This window comes from Syngnathus acus, chromosome 17, assembly GCF_901709675.1.
Source record: "Syngnathus acus chromosome 17, fSynAcu1.2, whole genome shotgun sequence".
Classification (NCBI taxonomy): domain Eukaryota; kingdom Metazoa; phylum Chordata; class Actinopteri; order Syngnathiformes; family Syngnathidae; genus Syngnathus; species Syngnathus acus.
In genome coordinates, this window is record NC_051102.1 from 1,218,192 (window position 1) to 1,241,930 (window position 23,739).

Sequence of the window (23,739 nt, forward strand, 5' to 3'; positions counted from 1 at the left end):
AGAAGGGCTTGTTTGGTTTTGGGGACTAACTTCACATGATTTAACTATACAGGTCTTGAGTCTGTCATTTGTGGTGTCTGTATGATGTTGGTAAGTTATTTGTGGTTTCAATTCCAGGTGACAGGCTCTCAGGCTCCGGTTGATGGTGGGCAGCTTGAACCAGACAGAAATTTGCAGGACTCTTACCCTGATGATAGCCTCGAACAACATGCCAGCCCACAGGTAACATTCAGTTAGACTTTGTTGTAAGAAATACACCTTGTAGACCTTTTCTTGTTCTCTTAGTTTACAGCTTTTAGTTGGAAAGCTGTTCTTTCGTCAGAAGGTACCTTAAACAGCATGCAGCCAACCATTGGATCAAACCGTTTTAGTGGTTCTCCTCATGGAGCCCAAACGAACCAGTGGCACACACACCTATAGATGGGATTGTTGAAACATGCTTCCATGTGAAGTCCAACCAAGCCAATCATTCACACACACATAATAACAGATTTCTGAAATATGGCTACTTGTGGGGCCCTCCGTATGGCTCTAAGCTTGTCTTGGTTATTCCAACCGAGGCAATCATTCACACACACATAATAGATTTTTGAAATATGGCTACTTGTGGGGCCCTCCGTATGGATCGAAGGTTGTCTTATGTTTTTACATCATACTTTTGGTTACAGACATTATGGAGGCTGATTATATTGCAGCTATAGTTCCACACATCCTCAGCAGCTAAACGGCTAAAGTGTCACGCTGAATGATGCTCCACTACATCCATAAAGATGCTGTTATAGGACCTGATGAGACTTCCAGAACTGACTGGAACACTTTAGTTAGAAGGGCTTGTTTGGTTTTGGGGACTAACTTCACATGATTTAACTATACAGGTCTTGAGTCTGTCATTTGTGGTGTCTGTATGATGTTGGTAAGTTATTTGTGGTTTCAATTCCAGGTGACAGGCTCTCAGGCTCCGGTTGATGGTGGGCAGCTTGAACCAGCCAGAACTTTGCAGGACTCTTACCCTGATGATAGCCTCGAACAACATGCCAGCCTACAGGTAACATTCAGTTAGACTTTGTTGTAAGAAATACACCTTGTAGACCTTTTCTTGTTCTCTTAGTTTACAGCTTTTAGTTGGAAAGCTGTTCTTTCGTCAGAAGGTACCTTAAACAGCATGCAGCCAACCATTGGATCAAACGGTTTTAGTGGTTCTCCTCATGGAGCCCAAACGAACCAGTGGCACACACACCTATAGATGGGATTGTTGAAACATGCTTCCATGTGAAGTCCAACCAAGCCAATCATTCACACACACATAATAACAGATTTCTGAAATATGGCTACTTGTGGGGCCCTCCGTATGGCTCTAAGCTTGTCTTGGTTATTCCAACCGAGGCAATCATTCACACACACATAATAGATTTTTGAAATATGGCTACTTGTGGGGCCCTCCGTATGGATCGAAGGTTGTCTTATGTTTTTACATCATACTTTTGGTTACAGACATTATGGAGGCTGATTATATTGCAGCTATAGTTCCACACATCCTCAGCAGCTAAACGGCTAAAGTGTCACGCTGAATGATGCTCCACTACATCCATAAAGATGCTGTTATAGGACCTGATGAGACTTCCAGAACTGACTGGAACACTTTAGTTAGAAGGGCTTGTTTGGTTTTGGGGACTAACTTCACATGATTTAACTATACAGGTCTTGAGTCTGTCATTTGTGGTGTCTGTATGATGTTGGTAAGTTATTTGTGGTTTCAATTCCAGGTGACAGGCTCTCAGGCTCCGGTTGATGGTGGGCAGCTTGAACCAGACAGAAATTTGCAGGACTCTTACCCTGATGATAGCCTCGAACAACATGCCAGCCCACAGGTAACATTCAGTTTGACTTTGTTGTAAGAAATACACCTTGTAGACCTTTTCTTGTTCTCTTAGTTTACAGCTTTTAGTTGGAAAGCTGTTCTTTCGTCAGAAGGTACCTTAAACAGCATGCAGCCAACCATTGGATCAAACGGTTTTAGTGGTTCTCCTCATGGAGCCCAAACGAACCAGTGGCACACACACCTATAGATGGGATTGTTGAAACATGCTTCCATGTGAAGTCCAACCAAGCCAATCATTCACACACACATAATAACAGATTTCTGAAATATGGCTACTTGTGGGGCCCTCCGTATGGCTCTAAGCTTGTCTTGGTTATTCCAACCGAGGCAATCATTCACACACACATAATAGATTTTTGAAATATGGCTACTTGTGGGGCCCTCCGTATGGATCGAAGGTTGTCTTATGTTTTTACATCATACTTTTGGTTACGGACATTATGGAGGCTGATTATATTACAGCTATAGTTCCACACATCCTCAGCAGCTAAACGGCTAAAGTGTCACGCTGAATGATGCTCCACTACATCCATAAAGATGCTGTTATAGGACCTGATGAGACTTCCAGAACTGACTGGAACACTTTAGTTAGAAGGGCTTGTTTGGTTTTGGGGACTAACTTCACATGATTTAACTATACAGGTCTTGAGTCTGTCATTTGTGGTGTCTGTATGATGTTGGTAAGTTATTTGTGGTTTCAATTCCAGGTGACAGGCTCTCAGGCTCCGGTTGATGGTGGGCAGCTTGAACCAGCCAGAACTTTGCAGGACTCTTACCCTGATGATAGCATCAAACAGGATGCCAGCCTACAGGTAACATTCAGTTAGACTTTGTTGTAAGAAATACACCTTGTAGACCTTTTCTTGTTCTCTTAGTTTATAGCTTTTAGTTGGAAAGCTGTTCTTTCGTCAGAAGGTACCTTAAACAGCATGCAGCCAACCATTGGATCAAACGGTTTTAGTGGTTCTCATGGAGCCCAAACGAACCAGTGGCACACACACCTATAGATGGGATTGTTGAAACATGCTTCCATGTGAAGTCCAACCAAGCCAATCATTCACACACATAATAACAGATTTCTGAAATATGGCTACTTGTGGGGCCCTCCGTATGGCTCTAAGCTTGTCTTGGTTATTCCAACCGAGGCAATCATTCACACACACATCATAGATTTTTGAAATATGGCTACTTGTGGGGCCCTCCGTATGGCTCTAAGCTTGTCTTGGTTATTCCAACCGAGGCAATCATTCACACACACATAATAGAATTTTGAAATATGGCTACTTGTGGGGCCCTCCGTATGGATCGAAGGTTGTCTTATGTTTTTACATCATACTTTTGGTTACAGACATTATGGAGGCTGATTATATTGCAGCTATAGTTCCACACATCCTCAGCAGCTAAACGGCTAAAGTGTCACGCTGAATGATGCGCCACTACATCCATAAAGATGCTGTTATAGGACCTGATGAGACTTCCAGAACTGACTGGAACACTTTAGTTAGAAGGGCTTGTTTGGTTTTGGCGACTGACTTCACATGATTTAACTATACAGGTCTTGAGTCTGTCATTTGTGGTGTCTGTATGATGTTGGTAAGTTATTTGTGGTTTCAATTCCAGGTGACAGGCTCTCAGGCTCCGGTTGATGGTGGGCAGCTTGAACCAGACAGAGGTTTGCAGGACTCTTACCCTGATGGTAGCCTCGAACAACATGCCAGCCCACAGGTAACATTCAGTTAGACTTTGTTGTAAGAAATACACCTTGTAGACCTTTTCTTGTTCTCTTAGTTTACAGCTTTTAGTTGGAAAGCTGTTCTTTTGTCAGAAGGTACCTTAAACAGCATGCAGCCAACCATTGGATCAAACGGTTTTAGTGGTTCTCCTCATGGAGCCCAAACGAACCAGTGGCACACACACCTATAGATGGGATTGTTGAAACATGCTTCCATGTGAAGTCCAACCAAGCCAATCATTCACACACACATAATAACAGATTTCTGAAATATGGCTACTTGTGGGGCCCTCCGTATGGCTCTAAGCTTGTCTTGGTTATTCCAACCGAGGCAATCATTCACACACACAGAATAGATTTTTGAAATATGGCTACTTGTGGGGCCCTCCGTATGGCTCTAAGCTTGTCTTGGTTATTCCAACCGAGGCAATCATTCACACACACATAATAGAATTTTGAAATATGGCTACTTGTGGGGCCCTCCGTATGGATCGAAGGTTGTCTTATGTTTTTACATCATACTTTTGGTTACAGACATTATGGAGGCTGATTATATTGCAGCTATAGTTCCACACATCCTCAGCAGCTAAACGGCTAAAGTGTCACGCTGAATGATGCGCCACTACATCCATAAAGATGCTGTTATAGGACCTGATGAGACTTCCAGAACTGACTGGAACACTTTAGTTAGAAGGGCTTGTTTGGTTTTGGCGACTGACTTCACATGATTTAACTATACAGGTCTTGAGTCTGTCATTTGTGGTGTCTGTATGATGTTGGTAAGTTATTTGTGGTTTCAATTCCAGGTGACAGGCTCTCAGGCTCCGGTTGATGGTGGGCAGCTTGAACCAGACAGAGGTTTGCAGGACTCTTACCCTGATGGTAGCCTCGAACAACATGCCAGCCCACAGGTAACATTCAGTTAGACTTTGTTGTAAGAAATACACCTTGTAGACCTTTTCTTGTTCTCTTAGTTTACAGCTTTTAGTTGGAAAGCTGTTCTTTTGTCAGAAGGTACCTTAAACAGCATGCAGCCAACCATTGGATCAAACGGTTTTAGTGGTTCTCCTCATGGAGCCCAAACGAACCAGTGGCACACACACCTATAGATGGGATTGTTGAAACATGCTTCCATGTGAAGTCCAACCAAGCCAATCATTCACACACACATAATAACAGATTTCTGAAATATGGCTACTTGTGGGGCCCTCCGTATGGCTCTAAGCTTGTCTTGGTTATTCCAACCGAGGCAATCATTCACACACACAGAATAGATTTTTGAAATATGGCTACTTGTGGGGCCCTCCGTATGGCTCTAAGCTTGTCTTGGTTATTCCAACCGAGGCAATCATTCACACACACATAATAGAATTTTGAAATATGGCTACTTGTGGGGCCCTCCGTATGGATCGAAGGTTGTCTTATGTTTTTACATCATACTTTTGGTTACAGACATTATGGAGGCTGATTATATTGCAGCTATAGTTCCACACATCCTCAGCAGCTAAACGGCTAAAGTGTCACGCTGAATGATGCTCCACTACATCCATAAAGATGCTGTTATAGGACCTGATGAGACTTCCAGAACTGACTGGAACACTTTAGTTAGAAGGGCTTGTTTGGTTTTGGGGACTAACTTCACATGATTTAACTATACAGGTCTTGAGTCTGTCATTTGTGGTGTCTGTATGATGTTGGTAAGTTATTTGTGGTTTCAATTCCAGGTGACAGGCTCTCAGGCTCCGGTTGATGGTGGGCAGCTTGAACCAGACAGAAGTTTGCAGGACTCTTACCCTGATGATAGCCTCGAACAACATGCCAGCCCACAGGTAACATTCAGTTAGACTTTGTTGTAAGAAATACACCTTGTAGACCTTTTCTTGTTCTCTTAGTTTACAGCTTTTAGTTGGAAAGCTGTTCTTTCGTCAGAAGGTACCTTAAACAGCATGCAGCCAACCATTGGATCAAACGGTTTTAGTGGTTCTCCTCATGGAGCCCAAACGAACCAGTGGCACACACACCTATAGATGGGATTGTTGAAACATGCTTCCATGTGAAGTCCAACCAAGCCAATCATTCACACACACATAATAACAGATTTCTGAAATATGGCTACTTGTGGGGCCCTCCGTATGGCTCTAAGCTTGTCTTGGTTATTCCAACCGAGGCAATCATTCACACACACATAATAGATTTTTGAAATATGGCTACTTGTGGGGCCCTCCGTATGGCTCTAAGCTTGTCTTGGTTATTCCAACCGAGGCAATCATTCACACACACATAATAGAATTTTGAAATATGGCTACTTGTGGGGCCCTCCGTATGGATCGAAGGTTGTCTTATGTTTTTACATCATACTTTTGGTTACAGACATTATGGAGGCTGATTATATTGCAGCTATAGTTCCACACATCCTCAGCAGCTAAACGGCTAAAGTGTCACGCTGAATGATGCGCCACTACATCCATAAAGATGCTGTTATAGGACCTGATGAGACTTCCAGAACTGACTGGAACACTTTAGTTAGAAGGGCTTGTTTGGTTTTGGCGACTAACTTCACATGATTTAACTATACAGGTCTTGAGTCTGTCATTTGTGGTGTCTGTATGATGTTGGTAAGTTATTTGTGGTTTCAATTCCAGGTGACAGGCTCTCAGGCTCCGGTTGATGGTGGGCAGCTTGAACCAGACAGAAGTTTGCAGGACTCTTACCCTGATGATAGCCTCGAACAACATGCCAGCCCACAGGTAACATTCAGTTAGACTTTGTTGTAAGAAATACACCTTCTAGACCTTTTCTTGTTCTCTTAGTTTACAGCTTTTAGTTGGAAAGCTGTTCTTTCGTCAGAAGGTACCTTAAACAGCATGCAGCCAACCATTGGATCAAACGGTTTTAGTGGTTCTCCTCATGGAGCCCAAACGAACCAGTGGCACACACACCTATAGATGGGATTGTTGAAACATGCTTCCATGTGAAGTCCAACCAAGCCAATCATTCACACACACATAACAGATTTCTGAAATATGGCTACTTGTGGGGCCCTCCGTATGGCTCTAAGCTTGTCTTGGTTATTCCAACCGAGGCAATCATTCACACACACATAATAGATTTTTGAAATATGGCTACTTGTGGGGCCCTCCGTATGGATCGAAGGTTGTCTTATGTTTTTACATCATACTTTTGGTTACAGACATTATGGAGGCTGATTATATTACAGCTATAGTTCCACACATCCTCAGCAGCTAAACGGCTAAAGTGTCACGCTGAATGATGCTCCACTACATCCATAAAGATGCTGTTATAGGACCTGATGAGACTTCCAGAACTGACTGGAACACTTTAGTTAGAAGGGCTTGTTTGGTTTTGGGGACTAACTTCACATGATTTAACTATACAGGTCCTGAGATGTCATTTATGTTGTCTGTATGATGTTGGTAAGTTATTTGTGGTTTTAATTCCAGGTGACAGGCTCTCAGGCTCTTGTTGATGGTGCGCTGCTTGAACCAGCCAGAACTTTGCAGGACTCTTACCCTGATGATAGCATCAAACAGGATGCCAGCCTACAGGTAACATTTAGTTAGACTTTGTTGTAAGAAATAAACCTTGTAGAGCTTTTCTTGTTCTCTTAGTTTACAGCTTTTATTGGAAAGCTGTTCTTTAGTCAGAAGGTACCTTAAACAGCATTCAGCCAACCATTGGATCACATGGTTTTAGTGGTTCTCCTCATGGAGCCTCAACAAAACAGTGGCACACACACCTATAGATGGATTGTTGAAACATGCGTCCATGTGTCGTTCAACTCAGAAAAAAAGGGCCAAAAAGAAAGGTGAGTTTATAAAACTGCAGTTTAAGGTCAGTACTCGTTTTCAATATTGATTTTTATTTTTTTTAATTCCACCACTTTTAAATATTACAAGTCCATTACATTTATATCTGCTCCTGTCTAGTATTTACCAAAATCCAAATTTGGTTCCAACAAGATTGGTTCTACAGGACATTATTGTAATAAATAACTCCTTATGAGCACAAGTGTAGATAGTTTTTTTTTTTCTCTTTAGTTTGCTGTTAGAAACTGTACCCTTGATCAGTGTGTTTGCTGTCCTAATAAGATAAGTTTAACATATTTTTTTCTGTACTTAAAAATCATCATTTCAGATGGGCTAATGCCAGAAGTCATAGAAGTGACCTCTTGTACCTTCACATCTCGTGGCCCAAGTAATGAAAAGTCTGCCAAAAAGAGAGGTGAGTTTGGAGTAATCCTTTTCAATATATAACTTTATCACGGTTGCTTTTAAATTGTCCAATTGTTACTACTGTATCAGTATCTAATTATCCTCACATATGCTGCTTACTAAGATTTAGATGACCCAAGCAAGATATATTAAACACCACTTGACTTTTTTTCTTAGACATGTAAGGTCTAAACTTTTGAATTTTGTGATAAAATGAAAATGAACCCATCCTTTCTCATGTGAGTTACAGGTCATTGCTAAACTTGATTATATGTGAGATGTTTGTTTACATCTGTTTTTAAATAGAGGTAATGTACATGACACATCTACCTCAAAAGAGAGAAAAAAAAATTGCACTAGATTAACCTATTAGTGAATATGCAAATTCATACATTGACACACCAAGGCAGATACTATTCTTATACAGCTTGCATTTGTTTTTTTTACACACTATATATTTCCAAATTTATTTATATCATCTTTGTTTGTCTATGTGTAGCACGTTATCAAAGCAAATTCCCCATACATGTAAAACACTGTCTGAAAAAAGTTTTTTTCTGATTTTTATTTTTTATTTTCCCTGATTTTGCAACAACTTGTATCTGTTCTTAACGGTTTTGTCAGAGAAATGGTGCATCCCAATGTGCTGCCTGTGCAACCTCTGTAGGGGCCAGGAATTGCTTCATCTACCAGCAGTGACACTCTGGTCAAATGTAAAACTGCTTAAAAGTAGTCAAGAAAATGAGAGACCTCTTTCCCCCACCTCCAAAACTGGGGCCATTCTAATATTGCCCTTTTGTGCATCTATTTTTAATTTTGTTAATATAAAAACAGCTGACACTGAAGACCACCTAGCAACTTAAATGACCGGATTAATATCCCAGATAATAGCTGACATTTACTTATGTCTATTGTGGGCTCATCACCGTTGACAAAGATAGTTGACTTTTTAAAATATCTCATTTAAATTATTTTGTCGGACTATTGTACATAAAGTGAATGTATTCTTTATGCAGTCTTGTTCTAATTAAGTTGTCAACTAAAAAGTGCTCTTCTTATGCCCTTAGGTAAAGAAAAAGTTGTGAAAAGAAGCTGGACCCCAGAGGAATGTGCTGCAGTAAATAAACATTTAAGGAAGTATATATTGACAAATCAGGTTCCTGGTAAGTTTGACTGCGAGAGATGCATTGCTGCAGAACCACAAGCACTGAGTAACAGAGACTGGAAAGCTGTTAAGTACTTTGTCAAAAATAGAATAACCACCATGAGGAGAAAATATGAGTGAAAGAGCTTCCCTTAACAGAGGTAGAAACACATGGCTGGTCCTGTTTCACCATTTGTTCACTATTTGTCATGTGTGTATAGGTGGACCTCTTAAGGTTGAAATATTAAAAGCGAGCCCCATAACTGACTAAAAACCTCATGTGTGTAAAGGTGGACCCCGCAAAGCCTGAAGGTTAGAAACAGGCCCCACATGTGACTGAAAAACTGACATGTAAAAAAAAGTTTTGAATTGTGTTTATTGAAAGTGATTTTTAGTAACAAGATTTTTTTTGGGACTTGCCTGATTTTTTTCATAGTTCTTGGACCACTAGAAAGGGTGGACCCCACAACTCAGTAAAGTACTTTGGGTCCTGCAGATGCAGGTTAACAAGGATGTGTGTGTGTGTGTGTGTGCGTGTGTGTGCGCGTGCGTCTGCGTGCGTGCGTGCGTGCGTGCGTGTGTGCGTGTATGTCAGTAACACCTGAAAATAAGGACGATTCCTTTCTGCTTCTCGTGCACCTGAAGAACACATTTTGTATGCGGGAGGGGTTTGCAGTCTCCTTCATACACACACACACACACACACACACACAGACACACACACACGCACACGCACACTCTCTTGCCCTTCAACGCGGCCCTATAATTTGCCAGATGCTGTGAATTGCCAGTTACTATGGCAACTAGATAGAGGAGAGTTTTTCGTTTTGCTCAATTTTGGCATATGGCTGCAAAGACACACATGCACACAAAACACACACACTGAACCAGTGAATGTTTCGCTGGTCTCGAGCTGCAGTCAATGGTTGTTCACTTATGTTGGCAAGGGAAACCATCAGTGGTCACTTGAAATCGTTCTAAAGTGCAGGTGGTCATTTATAAACGCACACACACGCGGACTCTCTCATGCGCAAGCGAGCGCCCGGAATAATCAGAATCATTACAACGGTATAATGATATAAGCAGATTCAATGAAAAGAGATGTCTGTGTTTTTTATATTTGAGCTAAACTGACATGAACAATCTTTGACAAGCTCAGTCTAACATAAAACACACACACACACACACATTGATGCGCACCACATCAAGCATATCATTTTGGAATTTAATGCGCGCTGGGGTCTTGCCTCATTAGAGGTGCGGCATTTAAAAAAAAAACATGTTCAAATGCTGGATGAAATTCTGCTATTTCGACATAACAAAATCACAAGTCATCACCTACACTAAAACGTGCTGTTGAGCCAAGAAGAGAGGATTAACAAGGACACACGGGCACACACGCACACACACGGTGGTTCATCTGGTTGGGGCTGATAAGAGTTTTGGCCCACAGGGAAATCGGGTTCAAGTAAAACACAATGGAAGGCAATGTGGAATAAGGGCAGGAGAGGAATTTATTTTGGAGTGGGGGCTGAGAATTAAAAGTTGAGTGGTGTGTGTGTGCATGTGTGTGTGTGTGTGTGTGTGTATGTTTGCGTGCGTGTGTGCGTGTATGTGTGCGTGTGTGTGTGTGTGTGTGTGTGCGTGTGTGTGTGCTGCAGGCAGGTTTGGGGAAATGGCAGTTAATCAGTAAACAGCATGTTCACACGCACATACGCACACACACACGCACACACACATTCCATATTATAATTGAAAATGAACATAATTTGTTATCTTATTTAGATATGATTGAACGTAGCTAAATTATGAACAAAACACAATGTTGCGTTTCAAACAACACCTGCTGGATAATTCGCATACTGTGATGTGCAATTTGAATATTCCATACTGCTATTTTTGAGAAACAGCAATGTTGGGCTTGTCCTTGGTTTGCCCTTCAGGAAGCTGAAAGCAAGGGACTCGCTTTTCCGGCCGCCTGAAAAGTACGTGGGTGTCTTACGTACATCTGACGTGACGACTATCAAGTGGTCTACGTCAGCCGACGATACAAATGCTCTCGCCCCGCCCTCGTCCCCATTTGTCGTCAAGCTTCAGACGCTCCGCTCCTCCATAGCCAAACACTGGCATGGAAGGAATTTACATAAATCTGCATGGCTAATGTACTGTGCAAATTGAAGGAGTGACACTGTGACTTCCCCCTTTTTCACATGGATAATATAATCCAGCAAGTGACCTCAAAGTAAAAATGTAATGGCCTGATAAATCTATTCATTTTCTTTCATTCAGAGTGGAAAACAAACTGCATTTGTCTGTGTAATTGCCCATGAGCAAGACAGATGGAAGGAGAAGGAGGAAAAAGTGGAGAGAAAAACCCCAAAAATAAATTCATAAATAGAGGATGGATGGAGCCATTAAACCATTAGAGAGTAACGTAAAGGGCAGCGGAGAGAACACGTGTTGGGTTAATTGTTATAACAAATATTATAAATAGAGACAGAAATGGACAAAGGGTTGGAAAAAAATATGCAGGCCTATAAAATATTATAGCCAATTGATACACTGTGAAGTATTATATGTTGTACAGTTGATTGTAACGAGTGGAAAAATACATCACATGACCACTTCAACCAGGTTACAAATATTGCAATAATCATTTTCATCATTAGAAAACTCATTTGCTAAAGACTTTACATTTACAGCGCACAGCTAACAAAAAACAATTTGGTTAGGGATGAAGCCAATGACATAACATGAGACCTCAAGGGCGAAAGATTAGATTTTTCACACATTATGTGGGAATCATTGTGCCTGGCTGAGCACCAACAGATGTCACTTTCCTGATTCACACTTCCCATCCTGTCTGCCAACTTCACTAGTCCACTCACGAGACACTCAGATGCGCTTTCTTTCACTTTAGGCAAAACAAAGCTCTTCCAACTATGACATTCAGCTCAAATTTCAGCCATTTGACAGCAATAATAATAATAATAATAATAATAATAATAATATAATAATAATTATTATTATTAAAACAGCAACAATGGCAATATTAATTATTATGTAGAATATTTTGAGTTTTACAACTGCAATTGGTCTTTTAACGCCTGATGTGCGCATTTGATTGCCCATTAATCAAGTGTCATGTCAGACAGGAATTTCATACAATTTGACATGACCTATTTTTCATAATTTGATATGAAAGATCATCATCATGAAAATATTCAATAATATATAAAGGTTAAAAAACAGGAAATGGAGCATGTCAGCTTCTGTTAGAGTGAAGTTTATGATGTCTTACATTTTCTTTATGTAGACCATTTTCTCAGACATTCAGCAGAGTTCCTTGATTTTAAAATGTTGCTGACAGTAAAGCAACCTTGAGGGGCTGGATGCTGAGTGGACAAGACCAATTCTCAAAGTAACACACACACACACACACACACACACACACACACACACACACACACACACACGAGCATGTGTTTTTGTCTCTCTGAGTAAAGTAATGATCTGCTTAAGTGCACCAGTGGCGCATGACTATGTTTTGACATCTTATGAGAATTTCTTTTTGGGATAGAATTAATTCTTTCTCACCTAGCAAAAAAAACTGTGTGTCAGTGTTTGTGTAACTGTGCCTTAGCAACGTCATGATCATCGTCCAGTCCAAATACAGGCAAAACTGGCAGGCAACCATTTACAGGCAGCCAATGAGAATGCAGCATGTTGCATCAACAGCAATGAGTCTATGTTCTCAGAGTTGTGGAAGGGCTGAGAGGTTGGGGGCGGGGGCAGAGCAGAGCAGAGTGAGCATGGTAAACAACTAGGACAGGCACACACTAAGACACACTTTAACAATTGTGGACAAGCCTTCACTTTCCATCAAGTTCATTGTTGCCCTGAGGATGGGGTAAAAATACTCCACCGCAAAGAGGGGGGCCAACACAACATCGGTGTGTATGGCAGCAAATGAAACGAGGTGGAGGGGGAGAATAAGAGCAGCGACAAATATTGCCCATAACTGCTGCCTAATTTATTCACGTAATCTGTTTGCCATGTATCATTAATCATTTGAAATGCGGATTTCCAATAGATTCTAATATTGGAAAATGTATTGTACAGTTGATTATCCAGGAGAAGGAGGAAAAAAATCAAAGCACGAGTCGTGATGTACCCTAACTAGGACATGAGTAGGTGGTTAAACCCTTCAGCATGAAAAGCCACTGCCTGCATTAATACGCACACCCATGGCTTCCATAAGACCCATCACACTGAGCACTCTCACTTTGTACGCTTAAAGAAATAGTTCCACATTTTGGTCACACCTTAATAATCCATCCGTTAACAAGAAATCATGCGCAGGTGAGATGACTATCTTCAATTTATTGACCATCAACTCCAAAGCTCATAAATGAAGCCAGCTAACCTTACAAAACCGAGATAAACTCATCACCGGCTTGATTTTATTTCCAATCATTACTGTGAACAAAAAAAAAAAATCGTTTTTTCTTTTCAGATAGCCTCAAATCAGCCCTTAAAGATTAACGTTCTACTTGCTAAAAAGAACAAAATCCTCTCTTTATTTTGCTGGAAAAAGACATATCCCCTCCTAGTCAGTTCTCAGGCTGATGTTGACAAATTGTCACATGAAATGTGGGCAATTTGGTGAGCACTCTACCTACCCTTGCTTATTGTTTCAGATAAATCTGCTATATCTCCATCCATCTCTTTGTGTTTTGTCGATGTGCTATGATGCAGTCTTCCGTGCTCGTGGCACACACAATCACATTGAAGTGCACAGTGATATACAAACCTCCTGGTTCTCCTTGGCCATTAATAATGGTACTGATAGCAATGCTGAGGTTACTGACCCATTGCAAAACCATTAATCAAACCATACAACAAGCATATGAAATTAATAAATATGCTGTAGACAAACACCTCCTAGTCATGGAAATGGAAACTTTCCTTTCCAGAGGCTGAAAGTGGGAGGACGAATGTGATGGAAAATAGATAAGATGGAATTGTGGTATTAAAAGCACCAATATATTCTCTGTGAAAATCTATGCAGCCAAGCATTGGACACACATTCTGTCAAGCAACTCATCAAAACCTACAAAGCTGATATACGACATACCCCCATAGGTTACATAATTTATAATTGGATGGATATACACCTCCTCCTATGTGTACGTGTAGATATAGATAAGTGTCAAATTAAGGTCACGAAATCGACCTTTTTTGTTGCTTTCTTTTTTAGTTTTAATAACAGGATATGGGCTGTAGTCGGTCTATTGTAGTAGTGTGATACTGCTCTCTAGTGGTTAAAAGGTACAATTACAATCCTTGCCTCCATAGAAATGATGACATTATTGTATTATATTATATTATATTATATTATATTATATTATATTATAATTATAGAATTATGTAACAATAAAAATAATAATAATTATTATTAATATTATTATTAATAATAATAATAATTATTATTATTATTAGTATTATTATTATTAAAGGCTTCTTCTTTATCTTGTTTAGTATCTTCATGTTTAGTAGATTAATTTTGCATCTGGAAGTAAAAGCATATTCTTGCAAACGTAGAAAGATATTGGTTTTGATTTATAGAACTTGTCTTCGCTCGACAAAAAGGTTCGGTTGCAAGTAGGAGCGCAAGTGGGAGGAGACACTTGGCCTGTTATACAAACATCTGCCAGTAGGTGGCAATGCGATTACTCGAGCACACAAGCAGGCGTGTCTGAAGCTGGGGAGGAGGCGCAGCACGCTACAAAATCCAACAAACGCTCAAATCCGTCCATTAGCTTGTTGCTTCATGTTCAACCGAGAATCGGAAAAGATGTCCAGCGTCAACTGGAAGCCTTTTGTTTACGGGGGACTGGCTTCTATGACGGCGGAATGTGGTGAGTGAGTGACGTGTGAGGAAGCCGCGCGGAGACCCTGATGCGGGGCTCACCGGGTTTGGTGATGTTTGGACAATATAACTAGAGCGACACGCTCTCTTTTCCAGGTACATTCCCAATCGATCTAGCCAAGACGCGTCTCCAGGTTCAGGGTCAGGTGGGGGACAGTAAATACCGAGAGATCCGGTACCGCGGCATGTTGCACGCTATTGTCAGGATAGCAAAAGAGGAAGGGATCCGGTCACTGTATTCAGGGTACGTGCGTTTTACTTTCGTGTTCGTATTTCTTCCATCTTTCTTTGTGAAACGTGTTTGCGGTAGATGTTCTCACTTCCTCTTAATGTGCACTTCCCTGAGCACCGCTTTCCTCTCCTCTGCATGCATCTGTCAAATTCGTTGTGGTCACGTGTTCCCTTTTTGTATCAATGAGACATTCATGCACATGTGACTTTTATAGAATAGCCCCCGCCATCCTGCGCCAGGCATCCTATGGGACCATCAAAATTGGCACATACCAGAGCTTAAAGAGATTACTTGTGGATAGGCCCGAGGGTGAGGCTGGCTTCGTCTGTCATGTACACACCTGACTTAAACATGCATGCCGTATTGTTGAACTACTAAGAACTGCCACAGCCTGCTCAGACAATTTACTTTCTCTCTTCTCATTCAGATGAGACAATGCTGACTAACGTACTGTGTGGCATACTCGCTGGAGTCATCTCTTCATCCATCGCAAACCCCACTGATGTGCTGAAGGTAACTAAAGTCTCAAATATGCAGCAGCAATCGATCATCTGTGAAGGACTTGGGTTTTGCATTTGGAGGGTCACAGTTCAAGTCCTCTTTTTTTTGGTACATATCTCGTGTCTAAATGTGCCTTAGAAAATGTCCCGTGTGTGACATATTCCGCTGCTGTAACGAATGTCATAGTCCCACTGGGACCTCACGGGTGTCTTATTAATAGACTGTGGCCTCCCAAGGCTTAATTTAGTGTCCTGTAAATGATACGGGTGCATGAATGATTAGCATACTCTCGCTAAACTATCACAGAATGTCTTTAGTATGGGTTAAATGTTGATACACATAGCAACAGTTTTTCATCACAGCACATTGATCCAAGTGATCATGAGAGCGACGGGAGGCGAGTACGTAATCAGCACCAAGAAAAAGCAAGCCAAGCTTAGGCTTTCCTCTTAAGTCAGCTTGCTCAAAGCCAAAATATAATGAGAAACTCCAATTACTTCTCAGATCCGCATGCAAGCCCAAGGAAGGGTGATCCAGGGAAGTATGATGGGCAACTTCATCAACATCTATCAGCAGGAAGGGACCAGGGGACTTTGGAAGGTACAACATACTTCAAATGGCTTAGTTTGGAATGATTCCTCACTTTGAGCTAGTCTGTCTTTTCGTTGTCAATATTCTGGGTGTCATCTTCACTCTTGGCCTCTCTGTTTATCAGGGTGTCTCTCTAACCGCTCAGCGAGCAGCCATTGTGGTCGGAGTGGAGCTTCCAGTCTATGACATCACCAAGAAGCATCTGATCCTGTCTGGTCACATGGGCGACAACGTGTACACGCATTTCTTGTGAGTGAAAAGTTGAAATCGATCCTCCTACAAAGTATGCATCTGCCTCACTCTTGATATTATTCCTATTCCTAATAGGAAATTGGAAAGCGCAGCTTTATACTCAGGTTCTTTTAAGGTGCACCAAGATAAAGAGCAGATGTGTCTCGTGGCTGTTGCATCAGCGTAAAGCACTGTAAAGCTAACTTTCTGGTTTTTATTTGACGTGCTTATTTGACCCACCCCCACCCGTTCCATACACGTGTCATTGCTTAACATTCTAGACCAGTAAATGCTGTTTTATGATTGGGCTGTTTGGATGGTGAAAGAAGCCAATGGGAGCTGTTGATATTTACAAATGAAATAAAGCAGAGTCGTCATTGTTCTTACCATTTGACAATAGAAAATGTTTTACTGTAAGTCGTTTTTTTCAAAGCCAACTATTTGAACAGATTTTAATACAATTCCTTTCATTTAAAATGTTCATTTTTAAAGCAATATGTTCAGTGTTCCTCGATGTATGTGATTTGCCACTCATGAGTTCGCATATTGTGAGATTTATCTCAATCTGTCCACTGATGTTTGCTTGCATGATTACTGTTCTTGTCAGGGCAAAGCCGTGCACAATAGAAAAGTGGCTTTGTCGCCATTTTGTGGCACATTTGGGCTATTGCAGGGAATAGTGGCAAAACACTTTATAGACTTCTTTTGCAAGTGTTATATTTTAATATACGATATGGCTTTGTGGCATGCAGGTCCAGTTTCGTATGTGGCCTGGCAGGGGCGTTGGCCTCCAACCCGGTAGATGTAGTCCGGACGCGGATGATGAATCAGAAAGGAGGAGCTTTGTACCAGGGAACACTCGACTGTATACTGCAGGTCAGTCTAAGCAAGAATATCAACTTTCTGTCCAAGACTTTTTTTTTTGTACACAAAGGGCCTATTTAAAGTTGTTGAAAATTGGCGGGCCAGAGCAGGGTCCAACAGTTGCCCATCACTAACAAGTGACGTCATAAGCATGCCAATGCCCTTCCAAGTGTGCAATTATCTGTGATTAATGGACTTTACTTTCTACTGTCCTCCGCTGCGTACCGGGTCATGCCTCCAAGTCGTCCATTAATCCCTGATGATTGTACACCTTGTTGGTCATTTAACCCTGAATTCTACAAAAAAAATAGGTGACTTAATGCCATATAAAGACTCAGAATAATACACATCTATTATTTGAATTTTTTGCCAAGAAGTCTAAGAATTAGATTTGGAAGAAGTATAACATTTTGAAATGCGTAGGAATTGTGTTAACATCATATGCTGCACATAAGATGAATGAGTATTTGGTGCAAATCCCCTCTTCTGTGCGACATTCTGACAACATTCTGTTATCTGAGTGCTTTTACAGCACGTGAGGGCGACTACGACAAGCGAAAGATGGATAGATAAATTGAAGTGCACATGGAACCTTGATAGACTGTGCTTTCGAAAAGGATTGAATAAAAGCTAGCCATCTATCCGTGGTTTGTAAAATTTGTCCTCATTAGGACCGATGGATAGCTGGAGGCTGTCCCGGGTGGTCGCCAGTCAATCAAAGGGCACAAATAGACCAACACCTACGGGGACCTTAAGACTTGACTCGACTTAAGACTTACAAGTTTTTGTAATGAGGGAAGAAGCTGAAATAAAAACACACACACACACAAGCATGGGGGGTGGACTTCGACAGGGGGGCCTGAGTGGAGATTTGAACTCAGAACCTCTCAAGTATGAAGATGTGTGCTAACCACATACAGTACTCCCTTGCTACTTCGTGCTTCACTTATCGCGGCATCGCTCTATCGCGGATTTTTTTCAAAACATATTGCGGATAGATTTGGTACGTTGCAGATTTTTTTTAATGTCTCACTCACACATTCACATCGTCATATGCAGGAATGAAGCACACAAGACAGGCAATGAGACAGGCAAGTGTACCCCTCCACCATCAGCGACATCGGGCGTCACTTGGAGCGCGCGGCTTTGTCTGACCATATGACACTAATGGCCAATGGGAACATGTTGCGCTATGTCCTTGCAGCTGATTGGCTTAGCAGTTCTAACTACAATTTATCTCAGCCTCCCGCACTGTATCCACTCCATCTACGACGTCAACATACAGTGCCTTGCGAAAGTATTCGGCCCCCTTGAACCTTTCAACATTTCGCGACATTTCAGGCTTCAAACATAAAGATATAAAAGTTTAATTTTTTGTCAAGAATCAACAAGTGGGACACAATCGTGAAGTGGAACAAAATTTATTGGATAATTTAAACTTTTTTAACAAATAAAAAACTGAAAAGTGGGGCGTGCAATATTATTCGGCCCCCTTGCGCTAATACTTTGTAGCGCCATCTTTTGCTGCAATTACAGCTGCAAGTCGCTTGGGGTATGTCTTTATCAGTTTTGCACATCGAGAGACTGGAATTCTTGCCCATTCTTCCTTCCAAAACAGCTCGAGCTCAGTGAGGTTGGATGAGAGCGTTTGTGAACAGCAGTCTTCAGGTCTTTCCACAGATTCTCGATTGGATTCAGGTCTGGACTTTGACTTGGCCATTCTAACACCTGGATACGTCTATTTGTGAACCATTCCATTGTAGATTTGGCTTTATGTTTTGGATCATTGTCCTGTTGGAAGATAAATCTCCGTCCCAGTCTCAGGTCTTTTGCAGACTCCAACAGGTTTTCTTCCAGAATGGTCCTGTATTTGGCTCCATCCATCTTCCCATCAATTTTAGCCATCTTCCCTGTCCCTGCTGAAGAAAAGCAGGCCCAAACCATGATGCTGCCACCACCATGTTTGACAGTGGGGATGGTGTGTTCAGGGTGATGAGCTGTGTTGCTTTTACGCCAAACATATCGTTTTGCATTGTGGCCAAAAAGTTCGATTTTGGTTTCATCTGACCAGAGCACCTTCTTCCACATGTTTGGTGCGTCTCCCAGGTGGCTTGTGGCAAACTTTAAATGAGACTTTTTATGAATATCTTTGAGAAATGGCTTTCTTCTTGCCACTCTTCCATAAAGGCCAGATTTGTGCAGTGCACGACTGATTGTTGTCCTATGGACAGACTCTCCCACCTCAGCTGTAGTTATCTGCAGTTCATCCAGAGTGATCATGGGCCTCTTGGCTGCATCTCTGATCAGTCTTCTCCTTGTTTGAGATGAAAGTTTGGAGGGACGGCCGGGTCTTGGTAGATTTGCAGTGGTCTGATACTCCTTCCATTTCAATATAATTGCTTGCACAGTGCTCCTTGAGATGTTTAGAGCTTGGGAAATCTTTTTGTATCCAAATCCGGCTTTAAACTTCTCCACAACAGTATCTCGGACCTGCCTGGTGTGTTCCTTTGTCTTCATGGTTCTCTCTGCGCTTTAAACAGAACCCTGAGACTATCAAAGAGCAGGTGCATTTATACGGAGACTTGATTACACACAGTTGCATTCTATTTATCATCATCAGTCATTTAGGACAACATTGGATCATTCAAAGATCCTCACTGAACTTCTGGAGTGAGTTTGCTGCACTGAAAGTAAAGGGGCCAAATAATATTGCACGCCCCACTTTTCAGTTTTTTATTTGTTAAAAAAGTTTAAATTATCCAATAAATTTCGTTCCACTTCACGATTGTGTCCCACTTGTTGATTCTTGACAAAAAATTAAAATTTTATATCTTTATGTTTGAAGCCTGAAATGTGGCGAAATGTTGAAAGGTTCAAGGGGGCCGAATACTTTCGCAAGGCACTGTATCAACAGCACCCCAGACTTGCACTTCATTACACACATACTATCACGTCTCCGCTCCTCGATCGCCAAGCGGAATAGAACTGCGTGTCTGCTCGTCACTCCCGATCGGATCGTCCTGTTTGCCCGTCATATGCAGGAATCGAAGCACACGAGTGCACTCCTACACTATCAGCGGCTCCCCGATGCGTCGTGGCTTTTTGCGGTGTCACTTGGAGCGCACGGCTTTGTCTGACCATATGACCCTAATGGCCAATGGGAACATGTTGACCTGTGTCCTTGCAACTGATTGGCTTAGCAGTTCTAACTACGATTTATTTCAGCCTCCCGCAACGTCAACATGTCAGACTTGCCCTTCATCACGGAAGTTTTTTTACTTCGAGACTTTTGTGAAAAAGTGTTTAAGTAGTTAGTTAGTCAATAAGTGTGTCTCTAAGAGTCAGCTTGTCTTTAGAATGTTCACAAAAGTGTTTACTAAATAGTTAGTAAACATGAATGTTTCTTGACTTTAAAATGTTTGCAAAAGGGTTTAAAAATGCAAAAAAATGTCTTTAATAAACAATAAAGTGTTTAAAACTACAATAAAGGTTAATAAAAGTCTTGTGTGGATATATTGTAACAATATATTTACTTTTATTTTCTTATTTATTTAAATTAATAAGAATATTTCTAAAAGTCAATTAGACTTTAAAATGTTTACAAAAGTGTTTAAAATACAAAGAAAACGTTTAAAAGTACATAAAAGTGTTTAAAATGAAAAAAGTTAATAAAATCCTTGTGTGGATATTGGAATAATGTATATTCTCTACTTTGCGGATTTTCACCTATTGCGGGTGGGCGTGGAACCAATTAACCGCGATAAACGAGGGATTACTACTTTTTTTTTAAACTTTTTTAAGACTCACCCAACTTGGCTCAAAAAGCTATGGTCCACTAATAAGCAGCAGCAAAGCAAAGCAACAATAGTGCTCAAAGGAACTTTGTCCTGAGACGGACAGGCTATGTGTGACAAAAGAATGCAACCACCTGAAATTGGCCATTTTAGAGTTAAATCAATACTAGTAATACAGTGGAGCCTTGGTTTTCGACCACAATCCGTTCCAGAAGGTTGTTCAAGAAGTGAATCGTTCGAATTCCGAATCATGCTTTCCCATTACAAATAATGGAAAAAAATTATAATCCGTTCCAAGCAACAAAAAAAAAAACCCGCCTTTTTTAAGCATTTTTTTCATTTGCGCATTTTTGTCCGATCGCGAAACTGCAGCGCACCGCCGAACGCGCAACCGTAGCGCGTCGCCAACCGCGCAACTGCACCGCGCTGGTCGCATTATTGTGACAGAGGGGTTGCTAAAATGTAGAAAATATTATTAAAGTCCTAATGGACTTTCCAAAATTTAAGTGGATCTCCGTGCGCAGGGAGCTTAATTTGGTCCGATCGCGAAACAGCAGCGCGCCGGGCGCTCACTGTCGCATTGCTTTAGGAGCGTCTTTGTGTTTTAGGATGGCTTTACTGCTCCCACTTGCTTCCTTTGGAGGCATGATTAGAGTTAATGCAATCCTCAGAGTAACGAGAATGTAATAACGAACGGAGTCAGTTGGCATGCGGGTCCTCTCGGCTCATCTCGCGAGGTCGACAACCGAATTTCGTCCGACATCCGAAGCAAAAAAATCTCACAGTTTTTGTTCGAATACCGATTTGTTCGAGAACCGGGACGTTCAAAAACCGAGGCTCCACTGTAAAAGGTAGTATGTCTCTTTCGAGCCAAACTTTTTTTCCCTCCAGTACTGAGTGAAGATAAATATCTTGCAGTGATCTTTAATATTTAGCTCAAACCTTTGTGACACCATTTTGGGTCTCAAAAGCACCCAGAGGAATGTTGAATAATAATGAAGAGATAACAAGCCCATTTGTGTATTAAACCTGTTTTTCCAGACGTGGCGCTCGGAGGGTTTCATGGCACTCTACAAGGGCTTCTTCCCAAACTGGCTTCGTCTGGGTCCGTGGAACATCATTGTATCCTTTAAGCATCTCATTAGTGCTGCACTTGCACACTATGTATGTGATGCAATATCTTTTGGAGATGAAGAAATTGTCTGGAAAAAGCTCTCGAAGTTCAACCTAAATCGTTTATTTTTCTCTTCTAACATTCCCCCCCCCCCAAATGTATTTTGCATTGAGACCATCTATATCTGGGATCATTTGGTCCAAAGGCCAAACTCCCATTAACTGTACTGGAATTGCCTTTAAAGTACGTTGTGATTTAAGACAAGTTTAATTTGACCACGCTCATAACTCAAATTACTATTCCCTGTTGAAATAATCGAAAATGCCATTAATCTGTTCCGGCCCCAACCTACAAAAAACATTTTTGTGTGTACTTTTAATAAGGAAAAATAGCTTGTGCCTCTTTTTATGCTGCAATTCATTTCATTGTGCTGCTCCTTTTGGTGTACCCACCTTGGCCAGCAGGAGGCAGTCTAATTTAGCACAACAGCACTACATCCTCTCCTTTTTATCTAACACTACACACAGAAGGGACTCAAATGTTTTTTTTTTTTTTTTACACTTAAAGGTTCCACTGTCTCTTGTGGTGTAACGCGCTAATTCCCAGCCATGTGGTCGCATTTAATTCTCCGGCTGTTCACATAAACCCTGTTGGACTATCACCTCAGCACCTGACTGCCTGATGCAAGTGGGCAAAATAGAAAAAGAAGGAAAAAGTTGATAATCTCTTTCAAATCCTTTGTGCAAATGTTAGTTTTGTTCAAGACCACCAAGGGTTGTGTCTGAAAGTCACTAGAAAAGAACAGACATCCCCTCTTCTCATTGAGCTCCAACCTAAACTGGAATGAGATTACACAAGCGGTGACAAAAGGGGAGGCTTTGTGCTCAACTAGGAGAAAGAAAAAAAAAAAGACTTGTCTATTTCCTTTACTCCACATCCAGTTCTTCCTCACATACGAGCAGCTCAAGAAGATCAACGTTTGAGCGGCGGAACCAGAGCGAGCACTACTTGAGAGACAGACGGGCGGAAGGGTCTCGACTGTCAGGATTGGAATGGATCCATGATAGAAAGACCGAAGGAGTAAACAGGGCTCCATGGAGACCCTCGTTTGCTGTAGGAAAGATTTGTGAACGTGTGTGTGAGTTTGTGTGGGTTAGGGGGTATCGGGCCTGCTCCTGTGGAGACTGCTGCGACGTTTGCACGTACTTGAATCTGATATTTTAGCTCATCCAAATGCTTCGTCAAGCCAAACCTTTCATTCTGACTCGATTGAGAGATTTATGTAACAGTGGCCTCTGTGTTCATTCATAATTGTATGAGGCTTGTTTTCCAGGCCTCTTCTACTTAAAAAACGAGTGCCTTCAAGTTTGCCGATAGAAAATGTTGCACAAGTTGAAGAGCAGCTGACAATCACTGCAGTCATTCCTTTCTTAAATAGAGTGTTGCAGTTTGTCAACGGAGTCCACAAATGGTCTTCTGTGTACTTGGGGGGA

The 23,739-nt window shown here is 41.4% G+C and overlaps 1 protein-coding gene and 1 long non-coding RNA gene across 2 annotated transcripts; both read left to right on the forward strand.

Moving 5' to 3' along the window:
- The first annotated feature begins 7,763 nt into the window (after positions 1 to 7,763).
- LOC119137386 lies at positions 7,764 to 9,145 on the forward strand. The gene is made up of 2 exons (XR_005100907.1): positions 7,764 to 7,853; positions 8,911 to 9,145. It is a non-coding gene; the product is annotated as an uncharacterized LOC119137386 (long non-coding RNA).
- A 5,573-nt stretch (positions 9,146 to 14,718) lies between these two features.
- Positions 14,719 to 23,735, forward strand: LOC119137314 (kidney mitochondrial carrier protein 1-like). The gene is made up of 9 exons (XM_037276549.1): positions 14,719 to 14,908; positions 15,016 to 15,163; positions 15,366 to 15,460; positions 15,579 to 15,664; positions 16,157 to 16,252; positions 16,368 to 16,492; positions 17,227 to 17,350; positions 22,174 to 22,254; positions 23,188 to 23,735. The coding sequence occupies exons 1-9, from the start codon at positions 14,821 to 14,823 to the stop codon at positions 23,227 to 23,229; spliced, it is 885 nt and encodes a 294-aa protein (XP_037132444.1). The 5' UTR covers positions 14,719 to 14,820; the 3' UTR covers positions 23,230 to 23,735.
- Positions 23,736 to 23,739: the final 4 nt, after the last annotated feature.